The sequence below is a fragment of the Ambystoma mexicanum genome, chromosome 5q, assembly GCF_040938575.1.
Source record: "Ambystoma mexicanum isolate Mex_15411 chromosome 5q, UKY_AmexF1_1, whole genome shotgun sequence".
NCBI classification, from domain to species: domain Eukaryota; kingdom Metazoa; phylum Chordata; class Amphibia; order Caudata; family Ambystomatidae; genus Ambystoma; species Ambystoma mexicanum.
Genome location: NC_090933.1, coordinates 806,465,811 through 806,488,998, shown reverse-complemented (window position 1 = coordinate 806,488,998; position 23,188 = coordinate 806,465,811). Strand labels below are relative to the sequence as shown.

The 23,188-nt window shown below is 48.8% G+C and overlaps 1 protein-coding gene across 3 annotated transcripts in view; it reads right to left on the bottom strand.

Moving 5' to 3' along the window:
* LRRCC1 (leucine rich repeat and coiled-coil centrosomal protein 1) overlaps positions 1–23,188 on the bottom strand; it is a 1,358,299-nt gene that overhangs the window by 60,445 nt on the left and 1,274,666 nt on the right. For all 3 annotated transcript variants that reach the window (XR_011278636.1, XM_069621288.1, XM_069621287.1), the window contains one exon: positions 22,588–22,723. Coding sequence is in view for 2 of the 3 variants with exons in the window: in XM_069621288.1 (XP_069477389.1) it covers positions 22,588–22,723 (136 nt within the window). In the remaining variant the exon portion in view is untranslated. The remainder of the gene's footprint in view (positions 1–22,587; positions 22,724–23,188) is intronic.

Below are 23,188 nucleotides of genomic sequence, written 5' to 3'. Positions count from 1 at the left end.
AAGTTCCTCTTATGATCAATATAATCATCGTCCTGAGTATATCTTGTTCAAATGGTGCTTTTGATTTTTTAGGCTTTTGAAATTCATCTGAATATTCATGTTTTTATTTCATGGCTTTTTGTTTATAGTGCTCCATTAAAAAAAACCATTGTCCCTACAGTGTTATTAAAGTTGTCTAGTGAATAAAGCGTGCAAGCTAGTCAAAATTACAAATCCATTTTCCACTCAGATTCCCCTGGTGCCCGTAGCCCCGGACAGGCCCCAGAATAGAATGAATATACAAACACACTGGGAGACATGCAGTGTTGCTACGATAGGTGACTACAACAACTCCTTTATACCCTTCCAGGAGCTCCAGTTATCACAGGCATACATCAACGCCAGTACATACTGCACCACACAATCACACGGGCTATAGCTCTCAGAGGACTAACCTATGATGAAGTACGTGACACAAACTCGACAATAGACCTCATGTATGATGTAGTAGAGAGCAGGCATGTACTGCCGAGGGTATACAAACTGCTCCTGGCAGCAGGGTTGTCTTCGGGACTAGCAGTTAAGAGGTAAATGGGAGGCATACCTGGGGACCCCCTTCACAGACTCTGAATGGTCAAAAGTACTTCATTATCACAAGAGGGTGTCTAGAAATGCAAAATAACGACTCATTCAAACTGTTCATAACACACAGGGCAGGGCGTACATGACACCTCTATGAATCTCAGGATTCCCTGGGGCTTCCGAACAAGGTTGTCCCAGATGCAGTGGCAGAGAAGCGGGAACGTTACACATGTTCTGGTCCTGCCCGGGAATACAGGGTTACTGGGAAGAGATTGCAACCAGAATGAACAGAGGAGGGCTGGAGCTAATGTCCTATCCCCGGCTGCAGGACTGTTGGGTATTTTCACACGATCAAATATCACCTGCCATATGCACAAGATGAAGGATCTGGCGTATATTCTGGTCAAGCGGAGAATTGCCATGTCCTGGAAATCCCCAACGAGCCCCAGAATGGAAGATTGGTGGCGGGACCTACACAAATGGACCCTGGCTGAATCAGTGGTATGGCAACAGACAGCACACACTGGGCAGCCCGAAACCAATGACGATATAGCATCCTGAATACACTGCTGCAAACCTTATCCGCCCCAGAGCACTCAGTCTCTGCACTAGAAAGCCGGTCTGTGCTAGCACCTATGTGAAAAGTAGCTCACAAGCACCCCATGGTTAACGCTCACAATTTTATAGCTCTGGAGACATAGGCAAACACAGCTGTGGACGGGGTATTGTTGAAACTGTTTTACCTTCAACTGTACATCCATGCAGTCACGTCGTGCCTACAGGTCCTGAAATTTTGTTATAACACTGGCAGGAAAAGGAAATAAAAACCAATAAAGTGTGTTAAAAAAAGAAGAAATTAAAGTCTTCTAGGGACCATTTTTATGTTTGCCCCGAGCTTGGGAAATTTCTCTAAAAAGATTCCCCTATACCCTCCCACATGTAGTTTCTCTTTTTTGTATATGCCCCCTTTGTGCTTAGCTGCGTCGGATATGGTCGACATCTTCCTGCCACGCTCTGTGGTTTTCGGCCCAACATTGATTGATCAGCATTCGACGGATTATGTTGCCTCTACAGTACAATGGATTTTATTTTATAGTTTAAAGTGCGGCCCGAACTCGAGTGCAGCATAGCGCTGTAAAGTGTGGATGTGTAAAGCTAGCATTTGGGCTGGCAACTTTTAATCGTAGCGCAGTACTGTGATTTAAGGTCTGTGCGTCAGTATGTGAGTCTATCGGAATTAGTCCTTGGTCAGCTGTTGAAGAAGCAATGTTTTGAGAGATCTTCAAAATTGGAGAATTGTTGGGGCATTCCGGGCCGACACCGGGATCGCGTTCCAGTGGGTGGGTGTATGACAAGAGAAGGACTGTTTGCAGTTCCTCCCTTTGCGGAAGATTTGTGATTCAAGCTGGTTGGTCAATTTGCTGTGTGAGGAGCGTGTGCCAACAGATATGTGGAGCTTAGCCGCCAGATACGCTGGTTTGCTTGTGCGTGCGTTGTAGATGATACATGCAGACTTGAACAATATCCTAGCCAATGTAGTTTGCACAGGATGGAGCGATTCAGTCAAATCTCTGTTCACCCATAATACATGCTGCAGTGTGGTGGACTGCTTTTAGGGGAGCCAAATGAGCAACTGGGAACCCCCTCAGGAGGGAATTCCCCCCAGTGATGTGTGAGACCATAAGGGCTTGCAATACGGTCCAGAACTCCTGTGGCGGGATGAAGGACTTGATTTAGCAAAGGGTGGATTATCAGAGCTGGGCTGTTTGGGCCTTATTGGCTAAATGTTTCTGGAAGGACAGGCTGCTGTCAATGGTGAAGCCTAAGGATTTTGCGGAGTCAGCGAGCTGTGGATCAAATTTCTTTAAACTCATATCATTGCGCTTCTGTTGGACAATTTCTTTTTTAGTTGGCAGCATGATGAAGACTAATTCAGTCTTACTTGTAACACTTCAGAGGGAGGGCCAGCTGTGACGAAATACCAGTGGATTCCTCAATAGTTAGCCCATCAGCATTGCTTTTGAAATCAACACTTGTCTCCTCACAATCTAGGCCTTCTACGATAGCGGTAGACTCAATCGGAGATCTTTTGGCATACAAGAGCTTTTCTCTGCTCTCAGGATTTTTGGTTTGAATTGCTGACACGCTTGACACTTAACCTAGTCATGGCCCCTTGAACGGCAGCTACTGCATACACGATGCACGTCCTTCCAAGGGAACTTGGTATTACAATTAGGACAACATTTAAAGTAAGTATTCTACATGGGAGTAGAGGAGTAGAAGTGAGCATGTGCAAGGAAAGATATTATATCCTAAGATTGCACACAATGACAGGTAGACATTTCTTCATGTAGGGCTGTTTATTCAAGTACAGCAAACTTCTAGTCACAGCAAGTTCACTTAGCAAGATCAATAGACCGAACACGGGTCATCCATCCTCACTCAAGGCAGGCCTCTCTTAACTGGTTTTTGCATTTAAACATAGCAACAACTTGAAGGACCGACTAGTACATTCAGCCGTCCTCAAAACACCACCTTCAACTATAACTCAATTGTGGGGTCTACTGTCCTCAGCTGGACATTTTCCTTGTGGTAACTGTGGAATGTGTCCTCCAACCATGGCCAGTACTACATATGATTTAGACATAGGAAAACCATGGGCACAAAAACATCTTAATAATTGCAACACTAGTAAGATAGTGTATGCAATTTGGTGTCCTTGCAATCTCTTGTACATAAGGATGAGAAAAGCTAAGGTCCATATGGAAGAGCACAAGAGTTGCATCAAAAATAAGAACTTAAAGCCCCATTGGTGTATCTAATAATTACAGAGACAGATTTCAAATGGACGATTTTGATTTCCAATTTCAAAAGTACTAATGTAGAGAGAAGGTTATTTGAAATGGAACAGAAGAACAAGTTACTCTCTTACCTGGTAACGTTCTTTAGATGGAACGGTCTGACGACGTATTCCATATCTATGAGAGTAATCACCACAGCTGTGCTGCTTCGGAAAATTTTCGGCATCTGTGTCCTGCGTCGATGTCGATGCGCCGTCCGCGAGGACCTCCTCCGCCGGCCGACGTCACCCGATGTGATAAGTAGGACGCACGACGCCCGTAGCCTCAGTTGTAGTTTTTTCCCAGAACGTGTGCCACCAGTCTTCTGCCAGTCTGACACACAAAGCTTTGCGGAAACATAAGCTGCAATCGCATAAGAAATTCTGTAACAGGGAAGGTAGGGAGGGATCGATATGGAATACGTCGTCGGACCATCCCATCGAAAGAACGTTACCAGGTAAGAGAGTAATTTGTTCTTCGAGGGGATTGGGTCCTCCAACGTATTCCATATCTATGACAGACTCCCAAAGCAGTACCAATGCAAGGAGATGGGAAAAGAATTTAGAAAACAGAAATTTAGCATGCCCAATCAAATTGCTGAGTAAAGGACCGCCTTGCCAAAGGCCATATCCTGCCCCCGGATGGAATCGAGGGAATAGTGACGTACAAAAGTATGTACCGAAGCCCAGGTGGCTGCATCACAGATGTTGCGAATAGGAACACCCCTCTGCAGGACAGTAGAAGCAGCCATACCCCTGGTAGAATGGGCCCGCAAGCTGTCCGGGGGGTCCTTACCCGCCAAGCGGTAACACTTGGAGATAGCCAAAATAATCCAGCGAGACTGTTTCGTCACAGCCTGTCCCAAACGCTTTCCAGCATAACCAATAAAGAGCCGATCGTCCACTCTGACCAGGGACATGCGTGAAATATAAACGCTTAACGCTCTCCCAGGATCAAGCCTATGGAGCCTCTCCTCTTCCTTACCAGGATGTGGAGGAGGATAAAATGCTGGAAGAACAACCTTCTGGCCTAAATGCAATTCCGACATCACCTTCGGAAGAAAAGAAGGACGAACTCTAAGGAGAACCATGTCCTTATGAAACACAGTGAAGGGTGGTTTAACTGAAAGTGCCTGTAACTCACTCTGTGAGCGGAAGTGACCGCAACTAAAAATACAGTTTTCAGAGTTAACAGTCTCAAAGGGCATGAATGCAAAGGCTCAAACGGAGCACCCATCAGAAACTTGAGAACAAGGTTCAAATCCCAACCGGCACCTGGAAAGGTGACAGAGGGAACACATTAGTGAGCCCTTTCAGAAACTGAGAAATTAAAGGAATTTTAAAATAGGACCACTCTTCAGACGAGCGCTTAAATATGGACAGCGCCGCCAGGTAACCTTTAATGGTACCCACTAGAAGGCCCCTGTGGGCCAAAGAAAGCAAAAAAGACAGAACCATGGGAATTTCACAAAGGGTGAAGATCTCCAGGAGAATCTCCTGAGCCAACTCCCACTAGTGAGAGATCGCGCTCTGCCTGCCAGGGCGTCCGCCGTCTCATTTTCGTCTCCTGCCAGATGAACTGCTGAGATCGAAACTTCCTGCTGGATTTCCCAGAACCAGAGCTGCATCGCCACCCTGCACAGAGGAAGTGACCCTGCCCCCCCCTTTTTGTTGAGGTAGTGCATGGCCACTGTGTTGTCCGTCAGGATCAGGACATTCTTTCCTCACACAGTCGGCAGAAAAGCCTTCAGGGCTAGCCTGACGGCCTTCAGCTCCAACAGATTGATATGGAGTCTGGACTCCGACGGAGACCAACGACCGCTGACTGTCAACTCGTTGGCATGAGCTCCCCATCCCGTGAGGGATGCGTCTGTCACGATCGTCACCTCCGGCCAGGGCAGCCAAAATGGAGCCCTCCTCATCAGATTGCCTTCGTCGGCCCACCACAGAAGGTCCTGGGCGACCGAAGACGGCACCTGAACAGGGTCAGACATCCTGCCGGAGGACTGAGACCACTGGAGCTTGAGTGCCCATTGCAAAGATCTCATCTGCAACCTGGCCTCTGGCACCAGAAGAATGCAGGATGCCATTAGGCCGAGCAGTCTCGAGAACTAACGCGGGGAGAGTCTGGGCAAGTTGAAACTTGTGCACCATCTGCTGAATGTGATGAGCCCTCACCAGGGGAGGAAAACACTGCCCCAGGGACGTGTCGAGCACTGCTCCGATGTATTGGAGCCTCTGAGTTGGTGTCAAATGGGACTTCTTTAAGTTGAGGGAGAAGCCCAGCTTGTGGAGGGAGTGGCAGGTGACTGACAGATGATCCAGGACTTGCTCGGGAGAGCGCGCCCTGATCAACTAATCGTCCAGGTAGGGGTAGATGTGAATCCCCCCTTTCCTGAGGTGCGCTGCCACCACTACCATGAGCTTGGTGAAGACCCTCGGGGCGAAGGTCAAGCCGAACGGCAGGACCCAAAACTGAAAGTGCGAGTCGCCAACCGCAAACTTCAGGTACTTCTTGTGCTTTGGATGGATAGGCACATGAAAATAAGCGTCCTTGAGGTCGAGAGACACCAACCAGTCCTGATGTTCAAGGGCCTGGAGGACTTGAGAAAGAGTAACCATCTTGAACTTATCCTTCCTGAGGAGTTTGTTCAAACCGCGCAAGTCCATAATGGGTCTCAATCCCCTGTCTTTCTTGGAAATCAAAAAATAAGGGGAATACCATCCCTTGTTCCTCTCCGCTACAGGCACCAGTTCTATGGCGCCTTTCTCCAGCAGGGATTGAATTTCCTGCGCAAGGAGCGGATCCGGACTCTTCAAAGAGAGATTCCCCGGTGAATTGTCTTGAGGCCTCTGCCGGAAAGGAAAACAGTAGCCGTGGGTTATGATCTCCAGAACCCACACATCTGAAGTAAGGGCGCGCCACTCTGCAAGATGCTGTGCCAGCCTTCCCCCAACCGGCGAACCATGGGACATGGCCTCATGACTGAGCTGAAGCGGCTGCGGTGGTGCCTGAGGGCAAAGAGGCAACAGCCCGAGCGGGCTTGGCACCTCGAGTACCTTGTTTTCCACTTCTGGCACTCCTACGGTGGCCCCTTTGACTGGCAGCTCCTCTCGCTTTACCAAAGGAGGGGTAATAACAAAAGGAACCTCCCCTCCATTGCAGTCCCCTAGGACGAAAAGGCAGAGGTTGTCGAACTGCAGCACCCAACGACTTCCCTGCAGCTTTGGAGGTCTGCAACCTCTCAAGGGTCTCGTCAGCCTTGCTGCCAAAAAGATGTTTCCCGTCAAAGGGCATGTTGAGGAGCCGGGCCTGCACATCAGGAGCAAACCCCGACTTCCGCAACCACGCAAACCTGCGTATCACGGTGCTCGCCGCCATGGACCGGCTGACGCAATCTGCCATGTCCAAACCCGACTGAACGGCCTCACACATAGCATCCTTGCCATCCTGAACCATGGCAAGGAAACCATCCCGTTCATCCCCTTCGGGAATATGTTCAGCCGCTAAGGAAACACAGTTCCACAGAGTGTGTGTGAAACGAGACAAGGCACAAATGGAGTTGGCCGCCTGAAGCGCCACACCCCTTGCAGAAAACACTTTCTTCGCCCAGCCGTCAAAACGCTTGTCGTCCCTATCAGGAGGGATGGTAGGGTACAACGCCTGCTTTTCCGGTGCCGTAGCCGCCTGCACAACCAAACTCTCCGGAGTAGGGTGCTTGGACAAGTAGCAGGGGTCACTACTGGCTGGGCGGTATTTTCGCGGCAAAGACTTGCTCACTGCCGGGAGGCTCTCCGGAGCAGTCCAAGCCACTGCCACCCTTCTTTGCAGCGCCATATGGAATGGCAGTACCAGGTCAGTTGGTGGACCAATGTCAAGGATATTCGTAAGGTCATCCTGAACAAACTCCCCTGGGGGAGCAGACCATCCTAAGTACTCGGAGACCCGTGACATAAGTCGCCGGTACGAAGAATCGGCATGAGTGCCAGGCTCAGGCCTACAAAACTACACCTACGGAGAGGTGTCCAGCCCACTAGCATCATGCAGGGACTGCCTCACGTCCTCAAACTGGCTATGGCCCGAGAGAATCTCGTCAGGCACCGTGTCAGGCACCATGCCATCATCAGAGCCCTCATCCACCTCTGAAATGAATTCTAGATGGCGGTAAGAAGGCACAGAACTGGAACCAAAGCCATGCTTGACCTTGGCCAGAGCCTTCCTAGGTGGTTCCCCCGAGCCACGGGGTACCCCCGTCGACACAGCGCCGAAGGGTGTCGAGGGCGTCTAGTGAATCGGCGCGACGTCGAGAGAATCGGTGTCGCCGACAGACGCGGCGCCGACAGCATCAACGGCATCGACACAGGCCTCTAAGGCAGAGCCCCGAGCGTGTCCCTCGACATCCTGGGCACCGACGATGACTTCCTCAGAGGCAGAGCCTCAAGAGAGTCCGTCGACAACCTCGGCGCCACAGGCGTCGACGTCTTCCTTGAAGACTTCACAGGTTTACACGGTCTCGGACCTGGACCGGGCATGCCGAGAACGATTCCCCTTGTCCGAGCGGGACCTTTCCAGCGAATCGCGATGACCTCCCAAGCCCGAAGGCGTGCAAGCGGCGTCTCTCGGCTGATCACGACCGACCCCACTCGGAAGCGCGGACGGACCAGTGCCCTGCGATTCAAGAATCAACAACATTTTCTTCCCGAAGGAAGCCCGTTCCTCCGGTGTCGCATGCTTGGCGGGGTAAGCGACCTGCCGACGGGCAGAGTCCTCGGATGAGGACGGGGAAGGCGACCGATGACAGAGCTTCCGGGAGTGCCTCGAAGAGGCAGAGGAGTGGCGAGACCGACTCCGGGACTAAGACCCACTGGACTTCCGACGACGATGCGGAGAGTCGCCCCTCGAGTCGTCCGTCGAAAGCCCCGCAGACCTCGACTTCCGGGGCTTGGACACCTTACCTACCGATAACTTCTTCTTGCGCTCCCGCAAGGCTTTCGACGTGAGCGACTGGCAGTCGACAGTCATCCGTGTCATGGGCCTCCCCGAGGCACCAGAGGCAGGCGTCGTGCGAGTCCGTGACCGACATCTTGGACCCACAGTCCCTGCACTTCTTAAAGCCCGGACGCGGTGTGGAAGGCGAGGTAGACATCTTCACGAAGAAATCGTACACGAACAGGTTCGAAGAACCGAGATGAACAACAGAAACTCCAAAGAGTCGAGGCGTACCGAGATTCACGAAGCGAACACGTTCGCGGAAAAAACAGAATTAGGCTACGGGCGTCGTGCGTCCTACTTATCACATCGGGTGCCGTCGGAGGAGGTCCTCAAGGACAGGGCATCGACGTCAGACGCAGGACACTGAACATTTTCCGAAGCAGCACAGCTGTGGTGATTACTGTCATAGATATGGAATACGTCGGAGGACCCAATCCGCTCGAAGTTAATTTTCAAAACATAAACATGTTTATGGGTTAAATAAAGATTGCACTTTTACTTATGTCAATTGTTAATATAGATTTTTGATGATATCAAGTTATAACTCTGTATATGCTGATTAAGCGATTTCCCCATGACAGGACATTGTCTGTAAAACTTGTTAATTAAGAGCTTTATTTCTAAAGAACTGGGGCTCAGGTTTTGTATACAAACTATATGTTTCAGCAACAGAACACTGTTGGTTAGTCAGTCATATAACCTTTATTTTCGGATAAAATTATCCATCAAAGTGCACCAACAATTAGTTCATATAACATTATACAAAAAAAATAAAAATGGAACAATACATAAAAGAAATAACCTTGCCATGAAATTCTAAAATCACTGTCCTAAAATCCAATAAGAATCGAATCATGAACATTTAGAAGACACTCATGATTACATGTAGATAGCCCACAAATTAGCACACCAAACTGGTGGCATCTTAAGTTTCTGGATTACCTCCTTTTTCACACAGTCTCCAAGCTCTCTTAATGTACATCAACAATGACCAAGGGGCGTGGCTTGGAGCGCCAGCGATGTGGCTGCTCCCCTGAGGCCCGCCGTGCGAAGCCCGCCGCTTCTGGGCCCCTAATGCGGCTTCACACCTCGGTACTGGAGCCCAGCTGATCCCAAGGACGTCGGAGGACCTGGGGCCCATGCAGGCTGAAGCTGGGCCCGTGACGCCCGACGGGGACGAAGATATCCGCTCCGGCCCCCAGGGCCTTCCTTAGCGACGACTTCCCAAGATGGCGGCCGTGCTCGTCTCTCGGCCCGGGAGGGCGGGGAGTGCTTCCTGAGGCCGCATCCAGACGCGGCTCAGCTCTTTGAGCGCCCGGGCGGAGCGACACCAGACCCCCGGACTTCTCCTTCGGTGGCCCCCGCTTCCCGCACTGCCGATCTGGACCTGCACGCGACCGCCTGACGAGGGAAGGCGCGGACGGCGCCCATCAGGTAGGGGCTGCTGGGGGTGAGGACCCGGGCCACACGGGAGGGGCCCTCCGGACCTGCCGTGGCGCCTGGGGTGGGGGCCACGCCATCACTACCCCCCCCTCCTTTGCCCTCCGGCGGGCTCCTGCCTCCGCCCCTCGCTGCCCAGGACTCGGAGCTCCGGACACCATACGCCGCACTCCTGGGGCGCCCCGGCCCATATCATCATCTGGGGCCGCCGCTCAGGCCCGTGACCTGGAGGTCCCCTCCCGCTACCATCCCCACCAGGGAATCCAAGCCTGGGTCCAGGGAGGAGGAGCGGTCCAGGCCGGGCCACGGTGAGTGACCCACAGCTACGAGCTCGGAGAAGAGCCTGATCAGCGCTGCCCGCATTTCCATCCCGGGCTACCCCTGGCCCCCCTTTGGCCTCAGAAGCGACCCGACGGCGTGTCTCCTGGGGCGCCCCGGCCCATTGCATCACCCGCTCTGCTCTCTCTGGTCTAGTCCTTAAGTGGGCGCACATCAGTCCACCTGCCCACTGGGACTTACGCCCCACACATTTGCCTACCACCAAGATTTGGAGAGCTCACCTCTTTATCTGAAGCCACTGTGCACCGGCCTAGCTTGGAATCAGCATTCCCTTTCCTCAGTCAGAAGCCTTGACGCTCATCCACAGGGGGGGCCTTCCAATCCATCTCCCCACCCACGATTCGCCAACATGTCGAGACAGTCGAAAGCTATTAAAAACGTGGACATTGCTACCATGCTCACCGCTCCTGACAGGGGAAAAAAACCGGACTCAGTTACTCCCACCCCAATGATCTCCCAGGAAGGGGGTGACACCCCAGCTACCAGAGGTGATCTACTGGCGTTTATGGCAGACATTAAAGCCGAGTTTCGGTCCTGCATGTCGGAACTCACCTCCAAATTGGAACAAACGGACCACAGGGTGACCGAGGTGGAGCAAAGACTGAGTGAGATCGAGGACCGCTCCCAAGACCAAACAGCTGCCATGGGAGATATTCAGCAAACAGTGAGAGCCCTCCAAGACAGGTGCGAGATCCTCGAATACAAACAAGAGGACCTGGAAAACAGAGCTCGTCGGAATAACCTCCGAATCCGGGGAGTTCCGTCCTCAGTCCCCGACCAAAATCTTGCAGGCTACATAGGAGACCTCTTCCAAATCCTCCTCCCACATCTAGATAAATCCCAACTGCTGCTGGATCGGACTCACAGACTGCGTCCGCGTCGGGGAGTAGATTCCGACCAGCCCCCGGATGTCATAACAAGAGTTCACTATTTCTCCACAAAAGAAGCTATCTCTGCTATCAGTCGGTCCGGAGATGATCTCTCCTTTCAAGGTCACCCTCTTCAAATTTATCAGGATCTCTCCCTCTCAACCCTTCAGAAGAGAAGGGCTCTCCGACCTTTAACCCTCTTCCTCCAAGAGCGGAAAGTCAAATACAGATGGCTCTTCCCCACAGCGCTGCAATTTTCTTATAATGGCTCCCTCCGGAGAATATCCCATTTGGATGATGCCGCTAAAATCATGCAGACATCCTCCGCCCCGGAGGGAACTATCGCCCCAGACTTGGAAGCCTCGGGGAGCCCTACGTCGGCCCTCCCTCCCCAACCCGGGCGTCCTCCATGGTCCAGGGCCTCCCGAAACAGGAGAAGATAACCCGAGCGGCCATAGATGTCCTCCGCTCCTCCGGCGTCCCGGACGCCCAACGCTCTTTTAGCTAAATTCAGAAACAGTAACTCCGGCCCAACACAGTCCTACGTTCGCCCGGCGCGGCGGGCTTCCTTCACGGCCTATGCCCCCCTCCAAGGTCCGTTTCATTTTAGAGTCCTTGGATGCAAATGTTACTTTGCCAGTCACAATTGGCCCTGTTGGCCTGGGGTGGGGTTACACCCACAATGTTTCCCACCCCTCTAGTTAAAAAGTTGGCCTCCCGTTGGGGGCCCCTGTTAAAATTGCAAGTGCGGTACAGACCACTTCTACACCCTCTTCACGATGGCAGCTAATGGACAACCTGGAGTCCCCCCTCCATACCCCAAGCAAGGGATCTCTAGCTCCCCGATCCCGGAACACCAGACGCTGAGATGCCTTTCCTGGAATGTTAACGGACTCAACTCTCCCCCCAAGCGCAAATCGATTCTCCAGAAGCTACAAGATGAGGAGGCCGGTGTGGTGTTCCTTCAAGAGACTCATCTCCTCCCGGCAGACTTTGGCCGGCTCCGTTCTAGCATGTATCCACGCCAGTTCTTCGCCTCAGGGAACTCCAAAAGGGGGGGCACAGCAATTTTGTTTCGGAAGGACCTGCGCCCCCAGATTTTGGACTCCATGATGTGCCCGGAGGGCCGCTTCGTGGCCATCAAGTGCCTCCTGCTGGGGGACCTCTATACCTTGGTATCGGCATATGCACCCAACTCGGGACAGGCAACTTTCTATGATTCCCTGGGCTCCTCCCTCTTAAGTTTTGCGGAAGGTCAGACAATAATCGGAGGGGACTTCAATGGGGTTCCAGACCCCACTAAGGACAAATCCAACCCCCCTGCCCTTGGCGAGTTCGGTCAGGCCCTCAGTCTGCTGCGGCTCTTCAGAACCCTGGAGGTGGTGGACACATGGCGGGTGCTTCACCCCACCGAGAAAGACTACTCTTTCTTCTCGGGCGTTCACAGAACTTATTCCAGAATCGACCTCCTTCTATCTTCTCCCCAAACTCTCGCCCTCGCTAATGAGGTGTCGATAGGCCAGCGAATTTTGTCGGACCATGCTCCGATAATAATGGAACTAAGCATTCAGAACACCCACGCCAAGGCGGCACGCAGATGGGCGCTCTATGACCCAATCCTCAATGATATGTCAATCAGAGACAATATAACCACCACCATCAAGAACTTCTTTGAGGAGAACCCAGCCGCAGACACCTCCCTAGCCAATAACTGGGATACAATGAAGGCTGTAGTTAGGGGATCCTTGATAGCTCAAGGCGTAGCTTACCATCGAAACCGGAAACAAGTCCGGCTATCCCTGGAAGAGGACTTGCGAGCAGCTGAGGAAGCCCAGAAAAAGAGGGGCTGGTCTCCTAAGATACAGAGAGCGCTTCGCTCGGCCAGGAAGAAACTGGAGGCCCACTATGCAGAACACACTGCGCAACTTTTGGCGAAGACCAAACAATTCTACTATGCTAAAAGTAACAAGGCCAACAAATTGCTGGTGGCCAAGCTGGCTAAAACAAGACGGACCAACACGATCATAGGGCTCCGGGACCCACAGGGGGTGATACATCACTCCGAACAGACGAAACTACAACTAGCCTCGGACCACTTAACCCAGGTCATGACAGCACCCCCCCGAGATCGGTCGAAGCAGGAGGCATACCTGCGGAACGCAGCCCTAACGCGTCTCCCGGACTCCACACGAGAGCAGTTGGAAGCCCCAATAACAGATGAAGAAGTTGACGGAGCCATCAAGGCCCTCAAATCGCGGGCCCCGGGCCCAGACGGATTCTCCCAGAGGTTCTATAAGATATTTAAGCTCCAGCTTATCCCCCACATGGTGGCCCTTTTCAACTCCTTCCAGGCCTCGGGATCTGTAACCCCCACAATGCAAGAGTCGGTGACGGTCCTCCTTCCTAAGCCGGGGAAAGACCCGAGAGATCCGGCGTCATACAGACCCATCGCCTTATTGAACATCGACGCCAACTTGTACTCGAAGATTTTGGCTAACCGCCTGGCACTTATCCTCCCGGAAATAATCCACCCTGACCAAACAGGCTTCATCCTTCACCGAGCAGCAGGGGACAACATTCGGCGGACCCTGAACCTAGTGAACATCGCCCACCGCGACTCCCAGGGCCTTGCCTTAATGGCCCTGGACGCAACCAAAGCTTTTGACAGAGTCGATTGGTCCTACTTGGAATGCACCCTGGAAGCATTTGGGTTCGGCCCCACAGCCCGAGCCATGATCCTGGCGAACTACAAGCAGCCTAAAACTATCCTCAGGATCAATGGCGCCCACTCAGCCCCGATACCTCTGTCTTGTGGGACAAGGCAGGGCTGCCCGCTGTCACCCCTACTCTTCGCCCTCACAATGGAGCCCTTCGCCCAGAAGATCAGGCGGAATGAATCCATTAAGGGACTTCAGGTGGGCCCGTCCCACCACAAAATCGCTCTTTACGCGGACGATGTACTATTGACACTCACGGAAGCCAGTACCTCAGCGAAACACGCCCTGGCCGAAATAAAGGAATTGGGGGAGGTCACCGGCTTTACTGTCAACTTCGCCAAATCAGTGGCCCTAGGAATCGGCCTCCGCCCAGAGGAAAAGGAGGCGTTAACGGGTCTGTGCCCGATTGAATGGCGGGACCACTCGATCCCCTATCTAGGAGTTTTCATCCCAGCAAACCCAAAGGAGACCTATCAAGCGAACTTTCCCAAACTGATCAAGGAGCTGGAGGGAGACCTGAAGCGTTGGACCACGCAGGAGATCTCACTAATGGGCCGGATCACAGCTGTCAAAATGAACTTGCTCCCTAGGTTTCTCTATGCCTGCTCATCCCTATCGGTGCCCTTCCCGACCCGGATCCTTCACGACCTACAGAGGAAGATATCGAAATTCATATGGAAAGGCAAAAAGGCCAGGATCCCCCACAAGACCCTGATTGGTAACGCCAGGCTGGGAGGCCTGGGGGTCCCGGACCTGCAGGCCTATAGGGCAGCGGCGCAACTGTCACACCTACACGCCTGGCAGTCGAGCACAGCCCGCCCCAGATGGGTGGAACTGGAGCAAGCCCAGCTCCCGCTCCCCCTCCGGTTCCTCCCTCACATCCAACCCCCTCTCAGGGCGCGCTGGAAGGACATCCTACTGACAACAAAGCAGACCCTAAGCTCCTGGGATTGGGCTCTAAAGCAGAAGGGAATCCCGAGGGGCCGAGGCCCCCTCTCACCGATCTTTCACAATCCCGACTTCTCCCCGGGATCTCTCCCCCGCAACTTCCAGAATTGGATAGACGGGGGCCTTGAAACCCTGGGGCAGATGTACTCCGAAGGCGGACCCCGGACCTTCGAACAGTGCAAGGAAACTTTTCGGCTTCAAGAGAGGGACAGGTTCACATACTGCCAGCTCCGCCACTGGTGTTCACACCCCCAGACCCTCCAGGCGGCAACCCGCCCCCCGACTCCACTGGAGCTAACCCTCGCGGATCTGCCGGCTAGAGGAAGAACTTCAGCCATATATAGATGCTTCTCGGGGGACTTTCTGGCGGCAAAAACTCGATCTATGGCTCAGTGGGAGGCGGACCTAGGCCATCCGTTCGATGACCAAACCTGGGTAGACATATGGTCCCGCACCCACTCCTCCTCCACCTGCGTCACCAACAAAGAATGTGCATATAAACTTACCTTGCGCTGGTATTACCCCCCTCTCAGACTCCACCACATGAATCCGCAAATGGACCCTGCCTGCTGGAGAGGCTGCAGTCAACCAGGCTCTTACTTCCACATGTGGTGGACATGCCCCAAGATCCAGCAATTCTGGACCAGGTGTCTCTCAGTCATCGAGCAAGTCACCGGCTCCGCCCTCCCACTGGACCCTGAGACAGTCCTACTGGGGATCCCGGTCCCCGGAATCTACCCCCGCTCCGGCAACAGGGCTAAGCTCCTCACACAATGCCTCTTGGCGGGCAAGACAGTTCTGGCCCGTTTCTGGAAGTCGCAAGACGGCCCTTGCCTGGCCCACTGGTGGGGAAAATTGTGGGACATTTTAATAGCGGAAAAGGTCACCGCTGCGAGAGCGGGGACTCTGCACCGCTTCCAGAATGTATGGGCTCCAGTGCTGGACTATGATCAGCGATTTCCTGCAATGACGTTCAAGCCAATCAACGCCCGTTGGGCCCTGGGGGACCTGGAGAGTACACACCAGGCGGGGGTGATAGACTGAATCTCTGGCCCGGGAAAACCGGAATGATGGGGGAAAGGGACACAAAGCCAGAATCTTTTCTTTGCAATGTTATACTGCCACCCGATACTGTTTGTAACCTATACTGCCTTGCTATAAATAAACACATTTAAAAAAAAAAAAAAACAATGACCAAGCTATAAGTGGGGAATCTGTTTTCAATGAAAAGTATAAGGATGGGTGGTATTGACCGAAACTACCGCCTTTCAAAAGGGGGATGAACAGTCTTTTCCTCAATACCAAGTAGCCAGGGCAAAAGAACAGAAAGTGCACCAGGTCTTCAGTATCTGCCTGACACAGCGGGCATTTCAACCCCATATTCCTTACTAATCTTTTGCTTAAAGTCTCATCAATCAAAAGGCTTTCAAATCGCACTCTTATTAGCAGAGCCCTTTGATGTTTATTATTAGTCCAGGTCAGATCATCTTTTATGCTATCACTGGCCACGATCATAAACTGCCTATTGGCAAGTTTTGATATCTCTGATTATTCTCTGGCCTCCGATACCCAGATTGTAAGTCTATTCTTGAATTTACGTATCATTTCCCCATTCAATAGAACTGGGTCTTTAAAATAAACCCCTGCATTTATGTTCTCCATCATCCACTTCACATTAGCAAACCATTATATATTCTACACACTTCATTTACTCAACAATTTTTCAGTAGATGCTTGGTGAGTGTGTCATTTGGTTTAGCCCAAACCCTGAATCACAGAAAACTGGGTTCCAACACCTGCTCATCTTTAATGATTTGTAAAGCTATTTCATTGTGAACAGTGAATTTTGTTGCTGAACTTGGGAGAGTCAGACGATTCGTCAAGAGTGCATTTTCTTCTTTTTGAACACGCTCTTGATCAGTAAAGCCCCAAATTGCTGCCCCATATCTAACGGCCCCCAGAGTTTGAGCTCTATAGATGGTTTTAATGATGTCAAGTTGCTGCTGCTTGTGCTGCCCAATGAAGCGAGAAATACCCCTACTGAGTGTTTCATCAGCGCTAGTTGTTTAGCAATGTGAGCCTCAGCCGTAAAACTTTCTGAAAAACCGATCCAGATATAGTAAAAATATTTCACCTTTGGGATCATGTTGCACTCACACTACATAGTGGGAAATGCTATCTTCCTTCTAGAATAGTGGCATGTTATTGCAGTCGATTTTGTCAGATTCAGTTTAAAGTACAGGTCGCCCATTTAGCTAGTACATTTGTTGATTAAGGAGTACAAGACTCTAAGGGTACTAGCAATCTGGACTGTATCGTTGGCGTAAAACAATGCCAGGATAGCCATACCCCCTAATCTAGGTATATGTGTATTGGAACCAAGCAATTCTTAAAGAGTGTTAATATATAAAGAAAGGAATAAGGGGGCTACAAAACATCCCTGTCCAACACCTGATTGGACAGAGAAAAATGGTGTATAAATGTCCTTAGTCACCTGACTTGAGGCAGGCCTCATTATCTTTAAGCAAGGTCATCAATATATAAACAATTGTAACAGGACAGTCATAGGACCTAAGCACCAAACAAAGCTTCTCCCGATTTGCTTTATCGAAGGCAGTGCTTAGGTCCATGAAAGACCTGTTTATAGACCCTTATTTGATCTACGACGAGTGAGCAATTATTACATACAAGTTCAATCTTTGATCCATGGTGCCCATAAGAGGTTTAAATCCGAATTGGCTTGGGCAGAGAATATTTTGAGAGACAACTCATTCCTCTACTTCGTTAAAAAGACACCTCCAGAACAGCTTGAAGCTTGTACATAAAGTGGGATCGGCCGGTAGGATTGTTTTTTTTTTTTCCTACATCCTTTTTTAAAAATAGCTATGATGACTGCCCTTTTCCAATCAGCTGGAATTATATTTGTTTCCAGTATGGTGTTAAAGACAATAGTTAAGATTGGGCCCCAAATATCAATGCAATCCAAATAATAGTATGCAGGAATTCCATCCACCCCAGGAGATTTATTATGCTTGGCATTTATAATGGCCCCAATTATCTCATAAGTGAAGCTAAAAGCACCCCTCTGGTCGGACCTTCCAAATTCGTTCATATCGGTGCTAGAGTTAACCTGGGTGGAAGAACTCAGTCCCCTCTACCACGTTGCCCATACCTTTGTAAACAGTTCTAAAATGTTCAACCCAACTGTTGTCACTATTGGTTAGTCTATACTTCAGTCTTGATGGATTGATTACATGAAGTTTCTCCATTAACTGTAAATACATTTTGCCTTTACAAATCCCATGTGGAAGAGGGATTGAAATGCAGCTTTACATCCTTACAGACATACGGCATGAGGATTGCATAACAGATTAAATAGTTGCATTTGCTTCTAGGGGTCATATTCCTCATGATACACATTGTCAATAAAGTCTACTTAGGTTCTTAAGGAGTCACAGATCCCTATTTTGGGAAAGCTGCGAGGTATAGTGTTTTGCTGGGTACACATTATTATGTGTCAATAGAGTATGCTGGCATGACTTTAACAAACAAAAAGTACAACTCACTCCCAACACAATAGAGCAACAAGTTTGCTATGCATCATGTTTCCAATGGCCATTTTCACACAATATATTAAGAGTCCGTCAGTAGCACAACACTAATGCACATGTGGTTTTCTCCTGCACATAGTTCCAGAGTAAGCAGATTTTCACATCAGCAACCTTTATTTGAATTGTAAAATCACCACACAAACTAGAATAATTGGTGACATACATAGCCTTATGGGTAAACAGAATACACGATAGCTACAATAATATGCTTCAAGATTATCGCAGAATTTCAAGTACCTTCAATATGGCAAAAAAGGTACGAGCGCGCACAAAGTAATGACAGTCTAGCTTTCCATTTGGTAAACGTGCAATACGCTACAAGGAGTGGGGTTACCTTTACTTCTGGCGAACACTGTTCGGCGAGAACAATATGGCAATTCAATAAGCGAGGCGTTTTACAGGACAAAGGATAATATGCCACTTGTAAGAAGCCATGATAAGCAGTAAAAGTGGAATGCTTTATTCGAGGCACACTAGCATCACAATATTAAGCCAGAATCAATCGGTTTTTAGAACACGATGTAGAACTACCATCTGTGATTAGTCGGATTACACTATCTTCACCAAGGTAGTTGGCCGAGACAGATGGCCATTTAACAGTACCACGCATAACTACCAGCTGGGTTTGGTGCGTTTCCCTTTTATCTCTAGACTTAAGGGACAATGAAAAGAGAAGCGAGGTCCCTGCTCCATACATGAGAAGCGCATGTGCCGCTGGCAAAACATACTTCGTAGACGCCTGCATGTTTTTCATTACACAAGCCCTTATGCAAGCTTATAAAAGTGATCAATAAAGTATAAATTAAATGTATTTCATTATCAAGATTAATTTTTTCATCATATTTTTTCCCCATAATTTACCCAAAAAAGAAATACAGAAATGTTTTCTGTGTTTTTCACAGGACTTGTTTAACAAAACAAACCGGTTGAAGTGCCAACAACTTAGATATTGGCTACATTCAAGCTGACATTTATAAGCAGTTTTGAAGATTACAGCCAGATCGAGGTACTGTCCTAACGATATTGGATCCTTCCGCATTTCTTCATGTTCTCAATGATAGTTACTTTGTTTATGAGCAGACTCCTCACACATATTCTTCATTATTGTGTCTTTATAGGGTTCATGAACCACTCATTATTTACTAGCCCCTGAAGAAAATCCCTACACCGACATATGGGATTGAAACATGTAGGGCCAAGGTGGAGATCTACTATTCAGTCTAATAAGAGTCTACAACAATAGACATCATCCATAAGAAACATTTACTCACATGTCAACATAAGACTATATTGTTTTTTCTCGATTGATGCTTTACCAAAATCTAGGATGAAACGTTATTATAAAAGACGTTTTTGTATTGTATCGAATTAAAAGTATATTTGTCTTTTATTGTACAAATGAACTTTATAGGTTTTGCTACCATATAATTGGTGTTTTGTACATTGTGTCTGCAATATTTTGTACGTGATTTATGAATGTTTTCTATTAAAAAATATTTGTGACCAGTAATCAAGCATTAGTGTGTCTTAGGGTTTATTTGTTTTTCCCCAGACCCAATTGTTAAGAGGTTGGTCGGTTTTGCCACACAAGGGTCATTATTTCGTTTAGTGTCTCTCTCAATTGTTCATCATGGAACTTTCCTCTGGCCAGCAGGTGAAAGCTCCATGATGTCAGAGTTTCTATTCTGCAATAGCCTGCTTTCCACTGATAGGAAAGATCATAACAAGGTACGAGAAAGAGGCATTCTAAAAAGCCTATATGCAAGAACTTATAAATACCCCACTCTCCCTACTGTGCACCGTTCGGCGTGGTGTCGTCAAACGCAGTTGTCGAGTCGTTTCGGCATTAACAATGCACACATGAAAGCAGGGGTTTGGAAGGCTTGGCCTGGATTTCCTAAAAACCTGACGTGCATGCAGTTGATATAGCTCATTCACATTAAGTGTCTTATGAAGGTATGCTTCATTCCATGGGTAACAAGCAGAATGGTCAGGTAAATAGACCTGAACTGTTGAAGTGGGACCTTGCCGGCTGATCTGTACACACGGTGGCTTTGTAGAGAGGTGCCAACCTTTTGGAGTAGGTTAGCAGTAAAACGTGAGGGTGTCCTAGAAAGGCAATTGCAGCCTGCTTACTCATTGAGATTTTTACTAGAGAGAAAATATGCAGATGAAAGTACTGGCCTTAGAGTTTGCTATCCAAATACAGTATGTGCCGAATTGAAAATAAGTGGAGGTTCTAGGTATGCCTGGGTGCTTGCATAATCTTTAGAAGTGGTTTGCTGCAGGGAAAGACTCAGGAATGGAGGACTGGGTGAACACAGTGGACAACAGGCTACCTGTCGGATGTTCTGCCACCTTGAGGGGGTTGTCCATCATGTGTTCAAGCTTGGCACTGTATAAGGATAATACAAATCTTATTAAATAAAACGGGTGGAAAGGGTGTGCGCTGGGTTAGCCTGAAAGACCAGCAAGGTCAAAAATGAAGGGGTAAAGATTAAAGGATCTGGAGTGGAAGTTAAGAGCGACCTAAGGTACATATGGGATGGCTGGAGGAGGGTGTAAGGGGAGACATTGTGGTGTGTTTGCATTGCCAGTGCATATGAACCAATATCTCGGCTGGCAGGGCAAGTGGGGAGGATCTCTGATCTGTCATTTATTTGATATTTCGAATTGGTTATTGTGTTTTATGTCAATTGTTTCAAATAAAACTTGATTCCCCATGACTTAGGGCATACCCAAGAAATGTACCAGCAGGAGTTTCTCCTCACCTGCCCTCCTTCAGACTGGAGCTATCCTCAGCCATCAGTTAAGGGTCGCCGCAAAGGGCTTGAGCACACACCAGGCTCTGCAGGTCTCCTCTCAATCACTGGTGCCTGCCAGGGTCTAGGTTATTGCCCCAGCAAGCCAGCAGCAAAGTTTCTAATCTCTGTAGCCTCTGACCCATCCCGGGCCCCATCAGAATTTCTTCAGAGTGCTCCCCCTGCTTTCTGACTCATCTCACGGAATGAGTGATCGGCCTCAGTAAGCCTCCTTTCTGGAAGATGGCCGTATCTCCCACAAACCCAGATTATATGGGCCTATTTTCGCAGTGCTTGGCCTGCCCCAATTTCCCTAATAACAAGCTAGATAGGATGGGCCATTTTCCCATTAGCGGCAGGTCACTGGATTTGTCAGGGATCCCAGGTTCCACCTCCTACTTATTCGTTTCACCTCTCTTTATCAGCATTAGTTTTTGTGATTTCTCTCCCTCATTGTTGTGCTTCATAATTACTTGATTGGCAATGAATGCAGGTTGAGGTCTTAAAGCCTCTGTCTGCCATTTTAGAATCAGAAAGGACCATCGTGGAGCTTGCCTAGCTTTGTATTCTGAATTATTGCATCCCTGGTGAACAGAATTGTCACAACTCAGCCACCCATGCAGTTTAAGAGCGCCCCATTTTCCTAACTCTGCAAAACATCTGCTAAGCACTCACTTCACAAAGCGAGCAGGTTTGTGAGCCGCTTGCCCACTCAATGGTGTAAACTTTGTTTATAGCAGGCAGCAACCCAATCCCCTCCCCCGTACCCACCTTCTCTCCCCCCCAAAGAGCCTCCCGATCCTCCCCAACCAGTCTCCAAAATGTGACTTCACCTCAAGTGTTAATCAACCGTTTCCAACTTGTGAACAAGTCACATATTAGATGTAGAAAGTTTGGGCCCTAGGTCTAAAACTCCTCTTGTGCTTCACTCTATTGTTATCTGAGTTTGGTTTTAGCTGCATGGTAACGGGTAAGTGGAGGTGCTGCCCACACCTCCTTTTGTGAAGATTGAAAGCAGTTTGGTCCCGGATACCTTGCGCTATTTAGTTGGAAAGATGATCTACAACAAAAGTTTTTTTAAACCAATTGTGGTTTTATTAGTGTCCTGGACAGCAGAAAAATCCATCCCAGGAACTAACAGACGGGGTTCAAACATTAAATTCTTCAGCCTTGAAAAGGACCCTTGCGGTCAAAACACATGTTGGCTGACCACTTAAGACTATCGGTCTTCCTAAACACTAATAAAACCACAATTGGTTTTGAAATAACTTTTGTTCTACATATCCATCTTTATGACTAAATAGCGCAAGGTATCCGGGACCAAACTGCTTTCACATATTAGATGTGGTAACAAAGGTAATTCGCGAAGAGTTAAATGTTGAAGGCAAGTGCAAAATGGTCAGTCAAAGTCATCAGTTTCTACTAAGCTACAATATTTTGCCATTGCATAAAGAAGACATTTATATTACCTTTTCATTTGCTGCTTCAATTTGTTTCTGCTTTTCATTTGTAAGTTGCAGTAATTCTGCTTGGTGAGAAGCTAGAACGGATTCAAGCTGTCTTCTAAATGCATCATCCACAGAGTGAAGTTTGTCCACTGCAATTCTACAGGAAAAATGAAATTTGCTAAAGTGGTGTGTACAGGATGCCCAAGCAATATTTGTTTTAATCATTTCTGCTGTGTCAATGGTAGCATAAGTATTACATGTTCAAATAATATGATTTACTGGCTTTAAATGCAATACCTGAATAAAGATGTTTTATTGTATTGAGTAATTGTTTTTTTCCATCATTTTATTTTGTTTTCTTTTTATTCATTGTATATTGTTGTTGGATTTGTGAAAGGTTTTTATTGTAAACCATATCACAATAAAACAATATATCTGAATGACTGATTGGTGATAGGCTACGAGCTGGTAAAGATCTACCAGGTATATTGACAGTCAAATACCTACCCTTATTACTGCTGCACTGCCCATACCACTAAGCACAGTTCATTCCAGTTTCCATCAGAAAAATAAACTTATGTTAAAGAACTATTGTCCTGTCACAATAAGAAAGGTTTTTAAT